This window comes from Arachis duranensis, chromosome 5, assembly GCF_000817695.3.
Source record: "Arachis duranensis cultivar V14167 chromosome 5, aradu.V14167.gnm2.J7QH, whole genome shotgun sequence".
Classification (NCBI taxonomy): domain Eukaryota; kingdom Viridiplantae; phylum Streptophyta; class Magnoliopsida; order Fabales; family Fabaceae; genus Arachis; species Arachis duranensis.
Genome location: NC_029776.3, coordinates 41459971 through 41473725, shown reverse-complemented (window position 1 = coordinate 41473725; position 13755 = coordinate 41459971). Strand labels below are relative to the sequence as shown.

Genomic DNA, 13755 nt, shown 5'->3' with positions numbered 1-13755 from the left:
AAATAGGAGTAGTTTTGAACTAGAGAAAAGCTTAGCACTTTTGAGAACTACTCTCTGCATATTTACTTTTCTGTACTTCTAGCATGATTCTTCTTTTCTGCCATTTTTGATTCCTAGAGCTTTGAACAACTAAACCCCTTTCATTGGGTTAGGGAGCTCTGTTGTAATTTGATGGATCAATTATAGTTTTCATTCTTCTTCTTCGTTCTTTTCTCTTGATCTTACTAGAAAGCTTTCGATCTTAATTCAATTGGTTAGTTGTCTTGGAAAAGAAACTCTCCATAATTGGATCTCCTTTGAACCTTGGAAAAGGGATGAGGAAATCATGCTAGAAATGCTTTCTCATGTTGGACCAAATTGGGGTTTGGATGGATATTGTGACATTTAATCCTCCCAACACTTTGATTTGGAAATACATATGGTATAATCAGTGACCACACTTTCATCTCTTCCTATGAGCAATTAAATCAAGGAATTGGGCAATTGTTCAAGCTTAGAGAGATTGGATTGCCAAGGAATTTGGATCCAATCACTTAAGATTGCCAAGGAGATTAATGAATGCATTGATTGAGGAAGAGATGAGAATGAACTTGATCCGGAGAATGCAACATCTCCTAAACCCAATGATATCCCCATTTCTAATCTTACCCATTCTATTTACTTTCTGCCATTTAAATTCCTCCTCATTATCCCAACTCCCCATTTAAGATTCTGCACTTTAATTTCTGTTATTTACTTTCTAGTCATTTTAATTCCTGCATCTCAATCTCAATTCTGTTTAGCTCAACTCGCATATTCTTCTAACTAAAGTTGCTTGACCAATTAATCCCTGTGGGATTCGACCTCACTCTATTGTGAGTTTTACTTGATGACAATTCGGTATACTTGCCGAAGGGAAATTTGTTGAGAGACAAGTTTTCATGCATCACCCGGCGTCGCCTTATTTCTCTTTGCAGGTCCTTCTCAGCCTCTTGTTGACGTAGAGCTTCTTCCTCAAGTTGTTTTAACCAACCTTGAAACGCATCCAGGGCTCCCTCGTTTGGGGAGTTCTTTTCATTATTGATTTGGGAAATATCTTTTGGTGTAGTATCCACGTTTTTGTGCGGCGTTCTATCCTCTAGATCTGAGTCGTGGTTGTTGTCATGGTCATCCGCCATGGTACTGGGATGACTTCCAGGTTCCCCAACAATGGCGCCAATGTTCTGGGGGTTACCTGAAACTGTAGGTCGATCTCGGACGAGATCTTCTGTGCTGGTCGGGGCTGTTGTGTCCGACTTGGTGATGGTGCTGATCCTTTGTCCCCAAAGGGTGGGGGGTACCTGCAAGGGACTCTGATGCTTAAGTTAGCAAGGGTATTAAGTAGGTATTGAGTAGAATCAGAGTATGAGTTATACCTGGGTGCTCCAGTGTATTTATAATGGCGTAGAATGACCTTCTTAGATAACTAAATATTTATAATAGTGTGTATGAAAGAAATGGAAGAAGAGAAGAGAATGAGAGTGAAAGGAGAGTGGAGTCACCTCCACCCCTCCATGGTGTGTGTGAATTGATGAATCTAAGGTCCTATTTATAAGCTACCTAAATTACAAACTCAAATGAAATTACAATCAAATGCAAATTTCCTAATTACTTCTAGATGATTCTTGTGGCCTTGATTGATTGTTAATTGTGGCTTGACTTGGGCTTGTGAACTTTTAATTATCTTCATGGAAGCTTAAAACATTGAAGAATAAATGAAGGAATTGGAGTATTTGAAAGTGGCCCAATGTGGAATGTCATTGAAGTGGCATTTTGGGCTTTTGAAGGTTTGAAAAACCTCGCACGCTAAAGTATTGATCTGTTTGGGTCCTAAATTAAATGCTCACTATAAACTATTATATATCATTCGAAAACCCTAAATCTCAGCTTTCTAACGCCGCTGAAAGCATGTCATTTGGACTTCTCTAGCCCAAATTATGATCTTTTGAAGGTGAAGAGGTCAGTCTGGCGAAGTGCATGGACTTGTTTTACGCTGAAATTGTGAAGCTAAATGAATAGCAATTTGTACCCCCAAATCCAGTATTCACTATAGAGTATTATATATGGTTGGAAAGCTATGGAAGTCTATTTTTCAATGGAACTAATATCATCTCATTTGAAACTTTTTAGCTCGAGTTATTCTTGTTTGAGTGTGAAGAAGTCAGGGTTGCAAATCCTCTTTGCTTCTCTTTGAGTTTGTTTCCAACTCTTTTGCCACCTTGGGAGTGTGCTTCCTCTATTAGTGCTTTTATTGCTTCTTTTTCGATCATTTCCTACAAAATTCATTAACTCAAGCAATCAAAGCAATATTCAACTTAAGCACAACAAATACTCAAGAATTGGTCATTATGAACTCATTTTTTATATGAAAAAGCATAGAAAAACATATCATGATGCGCAGTCATCATAACTATAATGGCTTGGGGAAAATAAGATGGTTTAACATAAAAGGATCCAAAAAGATTTTGATACCGAAGGTCACTTGAACCTTTTGGTAGGTTTGCCTAGCATCCAAGAGAAAAGACAACATGTGGTATATGGATAGTGGATGCTTTATGCATATGACCGAAAAGTAAACATTCTTCATCAAGCTTGATGAATATGGTGGAGGTTTTGTTACTTTCGGTGACAATAGAAAGGGAAAAATAGTGGCCATAGGTAAAGTGGGTAAGAACTTCTCTTTTTTCATTAATGACGTTTTGCTTGTTGATGGATTGAAGCACAATCTACTAAGCATTAGCCAATTTTTGATCTTGGATATTTGGTTATTTTTAGAAAATTGGATTGCTTGGTTATTTGTGAAAAATCCAATGATATTTTGTTTAAAGCAAAAAGGTGCAATAATGTGTATAGATTAACTCTAGAGGATTTAAAGGATCAAAAAGTAACTTGTTTTACCTCTCTTGAAACTAAAAAATGGCTTTGGCATAAGAAATTGGGACATGCAAGCATGTACCAAATTTCTAAGCTCATTAAAAAAAATTTAGTTAAAGGAATTCCAAATATCAAATTTGATAAAGATATTACTTGTGATGCTTGTCAACATAGGAAAACAAGTAAGATCATTTTTTAAACTCAAAGATGGAATCTCCACTAAAAGGCCATTGGAAATGTTACATATTGATCTTTTTGGTCCTACTAGAACTCAAAGTTTGGGAGGAAAACATTATGGTTTGGTAGTGGTGGATGATTACTCTATATTTGGTTGGGTTCTTTTCTTAGCTCACAAAAATGATGCGTTCTATGCTTTCTCTTCTCTTTGCAAAAAGATCCAAAATGAAAAGGATTTAAAAATTGTCTACTTGAGAAGTGATCATCGAAAGGAGTTTCAAAATCAAGATTTTAAAAATTTTTGTGATGTATTTGGAATAGCACATAACTTTTCATGCCCAAGAACACCTCAACAAAATGGGGTTGTTGAAAGAAGAAATAGAAGCCTTCAAGAAATGACTAGGGCAATGCTTTGTGAAAATGATGTTCCAAAAATTTTGTGGGCTGAAGCTGTAAATACAGCTTGTTATATTCTAAATAGGACCATCATTAGAAAAGGTTTAAAGAAAACTCCATATGAGCTTTGGAAAGGAACCCCACCTAATCTTAAGTATTTCCATATTTTTGGATGCAAATGTTTTGTACTTAACAATAAAGAAAATCATAAAAAATTTGATCCAAAATCTTATGAAGGAACGTTTATTGGATACTCCACCACTAGCAAAGCATTTAGGGTTTACCTCAAAGAATATAGAACTATTGAGGAATCCATACATGTGTCATTTTGTGATTCTAACTCCATTCCCGGTGCTCTTTTAGATGATGATGCAGGTAGTGAAACTAATGTTAACCATCAAGTCAATCAAAAAAATCCCAAATCTGTCCTAGCTGTTGAATATGTCGGTCCATAAACATCTCTTCAGAATGGAGGAGACATTTCTGTTTCGTCTCTTGAACAAGCAAGAGAATCCAGAGCAGAGTTCCCAACTGAAACTAATCAAAGCAAAACCATTCCTTAAAGGCCACATGAATGGAATTTTTGAAGAATTATCCTAATGAATTCACCATTAATGATCTTTCACAAGGCATAACCACAAGATCCTCAAGAAAGAAGCAAGCGGATGCAAGCAACGTTGCCTTCTTGGTCTCCCTTTATGGTGGCGATCCCTTCTGGGGTTGGGAAGTTCATGCACAGATGTGGAGTGGAGACCACCGCAGTGAGCTGGTTCAGCGTTGTCTGACCTATTAGGGCGTTGTAAGCTGAGCTCACGTCGACTACAATGTAGTCTATGCTCATCGTTCTAGACTATGTTCCTTTTCCAAATGTTGTGTGCAGTGGGATATACCCAAGTGGTTGGATTGGGGCGTCTCCGAGTCCGAACAAGCTATTCGGATAAGCTCTGAGCTATTTCTCTTGTAGGCCGAGCTTGTTGAAGGCAGATTTAAACAGGATATCTGCGGAGCTTCCTTGGTCTACGAACGTTCAGTGGAGATTAGCGTTGGCGAGTATGATGGTAATGACCACGGGGTCATCATGCCCTGGGATGATGCCTGCGGCATCCTCTTGAGTAAAGGTAATAGTGGGGAGGTCGAGCGACCTGTCCCCCTCTCCAACATGATACACCTCTTTGAGGTATCTTTTGCAGGATGATTTGGAGATCTCTCCTCCCGTGAATCCTCCGTTTATCATGTGAACATGTCTCTCAGGGGTGTGAGGGGGACGTTCAGCTCGTCCGACCTCTTCATCCCTTCTTCTCTTTTTTGTTTCATCCGCTCTATTGGCTATGAATCGATCTAATCTTCCTTCTCGTGCCAATTTTTCTATAACATTCTTTAGGTCGTAGCACTTATTGGTAGAATCCCTGTAGATTCAGTGGTATTCACAATACTCTGTCCGACTTCCTCCTCTCTTGTGTTTAATTGGGCGAGGTAGTGGGATCTTCTCAGTGCTGCATATCTCCCGGTAAACGTCCACAAGAGACACCCGAAGGGGGGGTGTAGTTGTGGTACTTTCTGGGTTTCCCAGTAGGTTGGTCTTCTTTCTTTCTAGACTCTTTATCCTTGTCCTGAGGTGGGTAGAAGAATCCAGTCTTTGAGGTTTCTCCTAATCGAGAGTTCTCTTCCATATTAATGTATTTTTCTGCCCGTTCTTGAACCTCGTTGAGAGATGTTGGATGTTTTTGGGATATGGAGTGATTAAAAGGTCCTTCTCGTAGGTCATTGATGAGACCCATGATGGCTGTTTCTGTAGAAAGATTCTGTATGTCAAGGCATGCTTTATTGAATCTTTCCATATAACTGCGGAGGCTCTCCTGTTCCCCTTGTTTAATCCCTAGCAGGCTTGGAGCGTGCTTGGTTTTATCCTTCTAGATGGAGAACCTAGCTAGGAATGTCTTGGCGAGGTCATCAAAGCTCGCAATCAACCTCGGCGGCAAGCTGTCGAACCACTTTATTGCTGTTTTGGTAAAGGTCGTTGGAAAAGCTTTGCAACGGATTGCATCTGAGGCATCCGTGAGATACATCCAACTTCTGAAATTGCTGAGATGATGGCTAGGATCAGACGTGCCGTCATATGGGGTCATGTCTGGAGCTTTGAAGTCTTTGGGGACTATAGCTTTCATGATCTCCTTTGTGAACGGGTCTTGATCCTTGTGTGGACTATCTTCGCGATTGGATCAGGTGGTCTTAGTTTTGAAGTCGGCTTCGAGCTTTAGGAGCTAGTCCTCTAGCTCTCGAAGCCATCTCATGTCTCTCCAGAGGTCTCTCTCGGCATCTCGCTGCCATTCAGCTTCCTATTCGAGTTGATTAAGGCGACCCTGCTGTTGACGGATTGCATCCAAGATTTTTGTGTTTGGGGTTTGCTTGTCTCCCTTGGATTGAGGTGTGTCCATTGATGCGGCATCCGTATTTTTAAGCGGCGTTCTATCTTCCAGACCGGAGTTGTGGTCGTTGTCAGGATTGTCTGCCATGACGGTGGGATGACTTCCTGGTTCCCCGGAAATGGCGCCAATGTTTCGAGGGTTATCCGAAACTAAAGGTCGTTCTCGGATGAGACCTTCTGATGGGGTCGGAGCTGTTGCGTCCGACTTGCTGGATCTGGTAGTGTTACTGATCCTTGATCATCGGAGGGTGGTGGTACCTGCAAGAGACTCCGATACTTAAGTTAGCACATTGTGTAGAATCAGAGTATAAGTTATACCTTGGTGCTCCAGTGTATTTGTAGTAGTGTTGAGTGAGCTTCCTTCAGATAAGTTAGTTATCTTATCTTTATCTTTTGTGGGTAAGATCACTTATCTTCTGGACAGCTGCCTTTGGGTCGGCTGTAATTCTCTGCTTCGGGCCTGCTTGGGTCTCTTTCGTGATTTGACCGATCTCTTTAGGAAGATGTCGGTGAGGAACCAACCTTATATGAAGTCGGTCGTTCTTGTCTTCGCCCAACCTAGATCATATTAGCTCGACCCAGGGTATGAACACATACAGACCATCTTCATGTTTCCCAATTTTGCATGTAATTCAAAAAAAATTATTTAGATAAATAAAGTTGAAATTAGTTGTTTTATTGTTTAAAGTTTTTATTTATTTTAATTTAAAAAATTTTTTGAAATATGATTTTAAGCTTAATACACACAGAATATATCAATTTAAAAGGTATCTAGGGTTTTGCTCTTTGTACTCCTCTATTATATTAAAACATTATATCTGTGAGCTCTATTCAATCTATATTGGGTGTTCTTAGAAACGATTTTGGTGGTGACATGCAACTGTGGGGTGTAACACCCTACTACACAGAGCTTTACACTTAAGTCGTAAAACAGAGGTGGTGTGGTATTACAACCTCTAAAATAAGATATATATATATATATATGTGTGTGTGTGTGTGTGTGTGTGTGTGTGTAATAATTGAAAGAATGTAATATACGAGGAGTCTTGAAGAATAGGTAAAGCAAAAATCGTAAAACTAAAAGTGCAACGCTCAGGAATAAGGATTACTTGTGTACGAAGAAAGTAAAGGTACCCCCCCCCACACACACACACACACACACACACACATATATATATATAGTAAGTGAGAATAAAAGGTCAAGGGTATAAAATAATCAAGCTCCTAACTCAGTCTGCAAAGCTAAGGCTGGCCAGAGAATATTTATATACATACATATAGGAATCCATAACCCAAAATACATAAAAGTAATCCTAGTTCTCCATAAACCTCAATGAGGTGCAAAAGTAAAACATATATATATATGAGGAGAGTCTAAACATATAGATATATTAAAATAGAACAAAATATAAAATCCCAAAAGCCCACTTTGCTGCAGAGAACTCCAGACTCCTAGCAAGGTGCCTCTCGACCTGCAACTAAAAAATACAAATATTTCTATGGAATGGAACCGGGGTTCTCAGCATTGTAAAGGTGCCGCGTACATAAGATATAAGGTCCTGGGAAAGGTAGAGGCAATCTTAGAATCCCGACACTCAAATTATAAAACTAAAAGAACTAAAACAGAAACCATAAAAGGGTGGTCCTCTAAGGTTCTAAGTTAACCAAAACCGAACTACAGCCCTCAAATCCTCCACCTTTCCTCCGATCCTCCAACACCGGTGAAACTATAAAAACAAACAAGCAGACAATGACAATCACAGGTAGAATACAAGTACTACAGATAACAAATATAACAATTAAGCATATTAAATTCACTTAGGCATTCCCAATTAATGCACAAGCAAGCAATTCAAACAATATGCATATGATGCATGCCTGTCCTATGGCTGATGAGTCTCATCTATTAATTATCAAGCCAACCCGACAAGTCCGGCTGCTAAACCCTGCACTGTCCCCCGTCGCGCATCCCCAAGAGTCTATGCAAGGCTTTTTCTCATATATAAAATTTGCTCATTAGGGGTATCGTTTCCAGGAACTTATACGTGCCCGCTCACTCTTACGATGTAGGGTCAACAGAGTATCGAGTCTCAACCTAGAGCACGTGCAGGCAAGCCACTGCTCTTTACCCAGGGAAACTCGTATCTCAGATAAAATAAGTGCAAAAGCCTCATTTTCATTCATATTCATTCATATTCTTTGCAAAATCATTAATTTTAGCCATAAGATCACCTATACATCATGTATTTGAACTTTTATACATAATTCATCATAGTCCGGAACAGGTGGGGCGTACCACACCCTTGCATCTACTCGAGGAGCCTCTATATACTAACCAACTTGGAGCAAGTGGAGCGAAACCACAACCCTTGCTTCTACCCAAGAGGTACGTTCTCATTTGCCCAAGAGGAACAAAATAGGGGATCTTAACCTCCCACTAGCTCGCTAGGGGCAATTTTACAATACCAGGAGGAGCAAAGAAGGGGATCCTCACCTTCCACTAACTCCTGGGGTCGCACTTTCAAGAAAGAATGCTCAGATGAAATATTTATTCCTTTCTTTAAACAGATTTATAATTTAAGAAGTATATATATTTAGGCAACCTATCACCTCATACCTAATTCATCACTTCTCAAGATTTCATCATCTCCAAGCTACCACCTCCTTCTAACTTCTTCTCATCAATTAAAACATAACTAAGTTTTAGTAGCTAAAAGACTGAAAATAGATGTTTAGAGGTTTGAAATTTGGTTTTAAAACATAAAATACACTTTGCTAAAAATAGGGGTCACGCATACGCGTGGGTGCATTTTTTCCCTGCTCGCATACACATGCAACCTCTCGTGTACGCAGGATAGCCAACCCGAAACGAGCGCCCGCGCTATGTGGGAGGCTTGCATATGTGAATTATGCAGGGTTGGTAAAAATTATGAGTACTACAGAATTTCAGCTTTACGCACTAAACTTCTGACACGCATAACGTTTTCGTTTTAAAACAATTTTCATCCGTTCTTTGAATGATGGAAACTTAACAAACCCAATTTTCGTATGAAATAAATTTGCAAGAATTTGAGGTCTGAAAGTTGAGTTATGGCTCGCCGAAGTTTGGCTAAAAATTAGATTTTCACAAAATCTTCCAAACCTCTATTTTCACGAAACATAACTCATTAACCATATTCACACAGCCATATCCTACAATAAAACACACTATATAACAACCATACAGCCCCACATTCTTCATATCCAATCATATCTCAAATTTGACTAGTTTTATTCACAACATTTTGCAATTATACTTAATACAATCATCATTATTTAATGTTATTACATATCACCATCAACATCATCATCAAATAACTAGTCTCACTAAAACAACCATATTCATATCACAATTATTCAATCTATCATACCTCATCAATTCACCATACTTTATCAACTATAACTAACTGTTCATACCCTGGGTCAAGCTATGCGACCTGGGCTGACTAAAGACATGAGTGACTGGCCTCTTCACGACGGTCGCCACCGACCTCTTATTAAAAGAGTTCGGCCAAATTACCATATAGGTCCAAGCAGGCCCAACGGAAGGACAAAGCCGACTCTAAAGGCGGCTAGGCCCTTAAAAGATGAGGCAGATCACCTAAAAGATAGTATAAGATAACTATCTTATCTCAAGGAAAGCCACTCGATACTACTATAAATACACTGGAGCACCCAGGTATAACTCATACTCTGATTCTACACAAAATCCTGTCTAAAGCATGTGCTAACTTAAGCATCGTAGTCTCTTGCAGGTACCACCACCCTCCAGTGATCAAGGATCAGCAACACCACCAAGTTCAACAAGTCAGAGACGATAGCTCCGGCCACAGCAGCAAATCTCATCTGAGATCGACCTTCAATTTCAAGAAACCATCGGAATATTGGCGCCGTTGCCGGGGAACCTGGAAGTCATTCCATCATCATGGCAGACAACCTTGAGAACGACCATAATTCTGATTTGGAAAACAGGACGCCGCATAAGAACGCGGACATCACACCGAAAGATACACCTCAACAAAACGGAGACAAGCATTCTCCAAACATAGAAATTTTAGATGCCTTCCGAGAACAGCAAGAACGTCTCAAGCAGATCGAACAAGAGGCCAAACACCAGTGCGAAGTTGAAAGAGATCCTCGAAGGGAAAGAAGACAACATCGAGAGTTAGAGGACAAGCTCTTAAAGCTCGAGGCTGACCTTAAGACCAAAACCATTCGATCTAGTCATAAAGAGAACTCCCACAAAGATCAAGACCCATTCACCAAAGAGATCATGAAAGCTAAAGTCCCAAAGGACTTCAAAGCTCCTAACATGACCCTATACGACGGTACATCAGATCCGAGCCATCATCTCAATAATTTCAGAAGTAGGATGTATCTCACGGATGCCTCAAATGCAATCCGCTGTAAAGCTTTCCTGACCACCTTAACCAAAACGGCAATAAAGTGGTTCGATAGCTTGCCACCAAGGTCAATAGCAAGCTTCGATGACCTCGCCAAGAAGTTCCTAGCCAGATTCTCCATCCAAAAAGACGGAGCCAAACATGCCCCAAGCCTGTTACAATTAAGCAAGGAGATCGGGAGAGCCTCCGCAACTACATGGAAGGATTCAACAAGGCATGTCTAGACATACAAAGTCTGCCAAGAAAAGCAGCCATCATGGGTCTCATCAATGGTCTCTAAACGAGGTACAAGAACGGGCAGAGAAGTATATCAACATGGAGGAGAACTCTTGACTAGGAGAAACCTCAAAATCCAGACTCTCTTACCCCCCTCGAGACAAGGATAAAGAGTCCAGGAAAAAAGAAGACTAGCCAACTAAAAAACCTAGGAAATACCACAACTACACTCCACTCAGAGTGTCTCTTATGGATGTATACAGAGAGATATACAACACTGAGAAGATCCCACCGCCTCACCCGATTAAACACAAAAGGGGAGGAGGAAATCGGACAGAGTACTGCGAATACCACCAAATCTATAGGCATTCTACCAATGAGTGCTTTGACCTAAAGAATGTCATAGAAAGATTGGCACGAGAAGGGCGACTAGACTGGTTCTTAGCCAGTAAGACGGAGCGACCGAGAAAGAGAAGAAGGGAAGAAGAGATGGAACGAGTTGAACGCCCCCACCACACCCCCAAGAGACACGTTCATATGATAAATGGAGGATTCGCAAGAGGAGGGATCTCTAAATCATCATGCAAAAGACACCTTAAAGAGGTGTACCATGTCGGAGGAGGAGACAGGTCGGCCGACCTTCCCAATATCACCTTCTTTCAAGATGCTGTGGGCATCATCCCAGGGCATGATGATCCCATGGTTATTACCATGATACTGGCCAATGCTAATCTTCATCAAACACTGGTAGACCAAGGAAGCTCTTCGGATATCTTGTTTAAATCCGCCTTCAACAAGCTCGGTCTACAAGATAAAGAGCTCAGAGCATATCCGAATAGCTTGTTCGGACTGGGAGACACTCCAATCCAACTACTTGGATATATCTCACTGCACACAACCTTTGGAAAAGGAACTCGGTCCAGGACAGTTAACATAGACTACATAGTAGTCGATGTGAACTCAGCTTATAATGCCCCAATAGGTCAGAGAACGCTAAACCAGCTCACCACAGTAGTCTTCACTCCACATCTGTGCATGAAATTCCCAATTCCAGAAGGGATCGACACGATAAAGGGAGACCAAAAAATTGCGCGGCGCTGTTACAATGAAAGTCTGAACCTTAAAGGTGACCCCAAAGGGGAGGAAATCAACACTATCAAACTGGAGGGAGTTCAAGCTCGCGAGGAACTTTGACCGCGCCCTGAAGGCGATATCAAAGAAGTCAATATCGGGGATGGCCACGATAAAACAAAAAATATCGGGGCAACCTTAAAGGGATACTTAAAGGAGCCACTGATACATTTCCTAAAGGATAATGCCGATCTCTTTGCATAGAAGGCAGCAGACATGCCCGACATAGATCCCAAGCTAATGTGCCATAAGCTGGCAGTATACCCTGGATCTTGGTCCGTGCAACAGAAGCACAGGAAGCTCAGGCCAGAAAAATCCCAAGCTGTGGAAGAGCAATTGCAAGCTTTACTGGAGGCAGGGTTCATAAGGGAGGTCAAATACCCATTACGGCTAACCAATGTTGTCTTGGTGAAGAAGTCAAATGGCAAGTGGAGAATGTGTACTGATGACACCGGCGTCAGTAAGGCCTGCCCAAAAGATCCCTACCCGCTCCCAAACATAGATACTCTAGTGGATGCCTCTTCCGGATACAAGTACCTCTCTTTCATGGACGCCTATTCAGGATACAATCAAATCCCAATGTACCCACCTGATCAAGAGAAGACCTCGTTCCTAACTCCAATGGCAAACTTTTGCTATATTGTTATGCCCTTCGGACTCAAGAACGCAGGAGCTACCTGCCAAAGACTGATGAATAAAGTCTTTGCGAACCATATCAAGAAACTCATGGAGGTTTATGTAGACGACATGCTGGTAAAAACACAAAGTGAGGAATCACTGTTGTCCGACCTCACCAAAGTGTTCGAGACCATAAGAAAGCATGGTATGCGACTCAATCCTGCAAAGTGCACCTTCGCGGTAGATGTTCATACCCTGGGTCGAGCTGTCCGACCCGGGATGTTCTACCGACAAAGCAACCGACCTCCTTAGGTCAGGACGAGCCGACCTCTTCTCAAAGAACTCGGCCAAACTACCAAAAAAGCCCAACAAAGGGCCCAAACAGAGGAACACGACCCGAATCTAAAGACAGCCCAAGCCTATAGAGATAAAGGTGGTTCCCTTAAAGATAAGATGACCTTGCTCGAAGATAAAGATAAGATAAGATAACTAACTTATCTTATCTAAAAAGGTCACTCCACACCATTATAAATACACTGGAGCACCCAGGTATAACTCATAATCTGATTCTACTCAATACCTGTTTAATACCCTTGCTAACTTAAGCATCGGATTCCCTTGCAGGTACCCCCCACCTTCCGGGGATGAAGGAATTAGCACCACCACCAAGTCCAACAAGTCAGACACAGCAACTCTAACCATTACAGAAGATCTCATCCGAGATCGACCTATAGTTTTAGGTAACCCTCGGAACATTGGCGATGTTACTGGGGAACCTGGAAGTCATCCCATCACTATGGCGGACGACCATGACAATGACCACACCTCAGATCTAGAGGAAAGAACACCGCATAAAAACATGGACACCACACCAAAAGATACTTCCCAAATCAACAACAAGAAGAACTCCCCAAACGAGGGAGCCATGGATGCATTTCAAGACCGGTTAAAACAACTTGAAGAAGAAGCCCTACGTCAACGAGAGGCCAAGAGAGACCTACAAAGGGAAATAAGGCGACGCTGGGAATTGGAGAACAAACTCCTAAAACTTGAAGCCGATGTCAAGACTAAAGCCAGCCGATCCACTCCCGAAGATAGCTCCCGCAAGGAGCAAGACCCATTCACCAAGGAGATCATGAAGACGAAAATTCCAAAGGACTTTAAACTCCCAGACATGACCTTATACGATGGCACTTGATAAACCCATATTTTACGATGTATATTGTGCTCAATTTAAGTGATTTATTCAACCCTTCACCTACTTATTCATGGAAATTGCATAGTTTTGCTTTCCCTTCATTAGAATATGATGTATGAGAAAACATGTTTCCTATGCTTCAAAATTATCAATTTTAATTATCCTTTATTACCATTCGATGCCGTGATTTGTGTGTTGAGTACTTTCAGGTTTTATAGGGCAGGAATGACTTAAAGGATGGAAAGGAAACATACAAAATG

General features: G+C 41.0%; 1 protein-coding gene across 1 annotated transcript; it reads left to right on the top strand.

The window, feature by feature from the left end:
* Nucleotides 1-10797: 10797 nt before the first annotated feature.
* LOC107489219 (uncharacterized) lies at nt 10798-11742 on the top strand. The gene has a single exon (XM_016109985.1). It carries the CDS (start codon nt 10798-10800, stop codon nt 11740-11742), a length of 945 nt encoding a protein of 314 aa, XP_015965471.1.
* The last annotated feature ends 2013 nt before the right edge of the window (nt 11743-13755 follow it).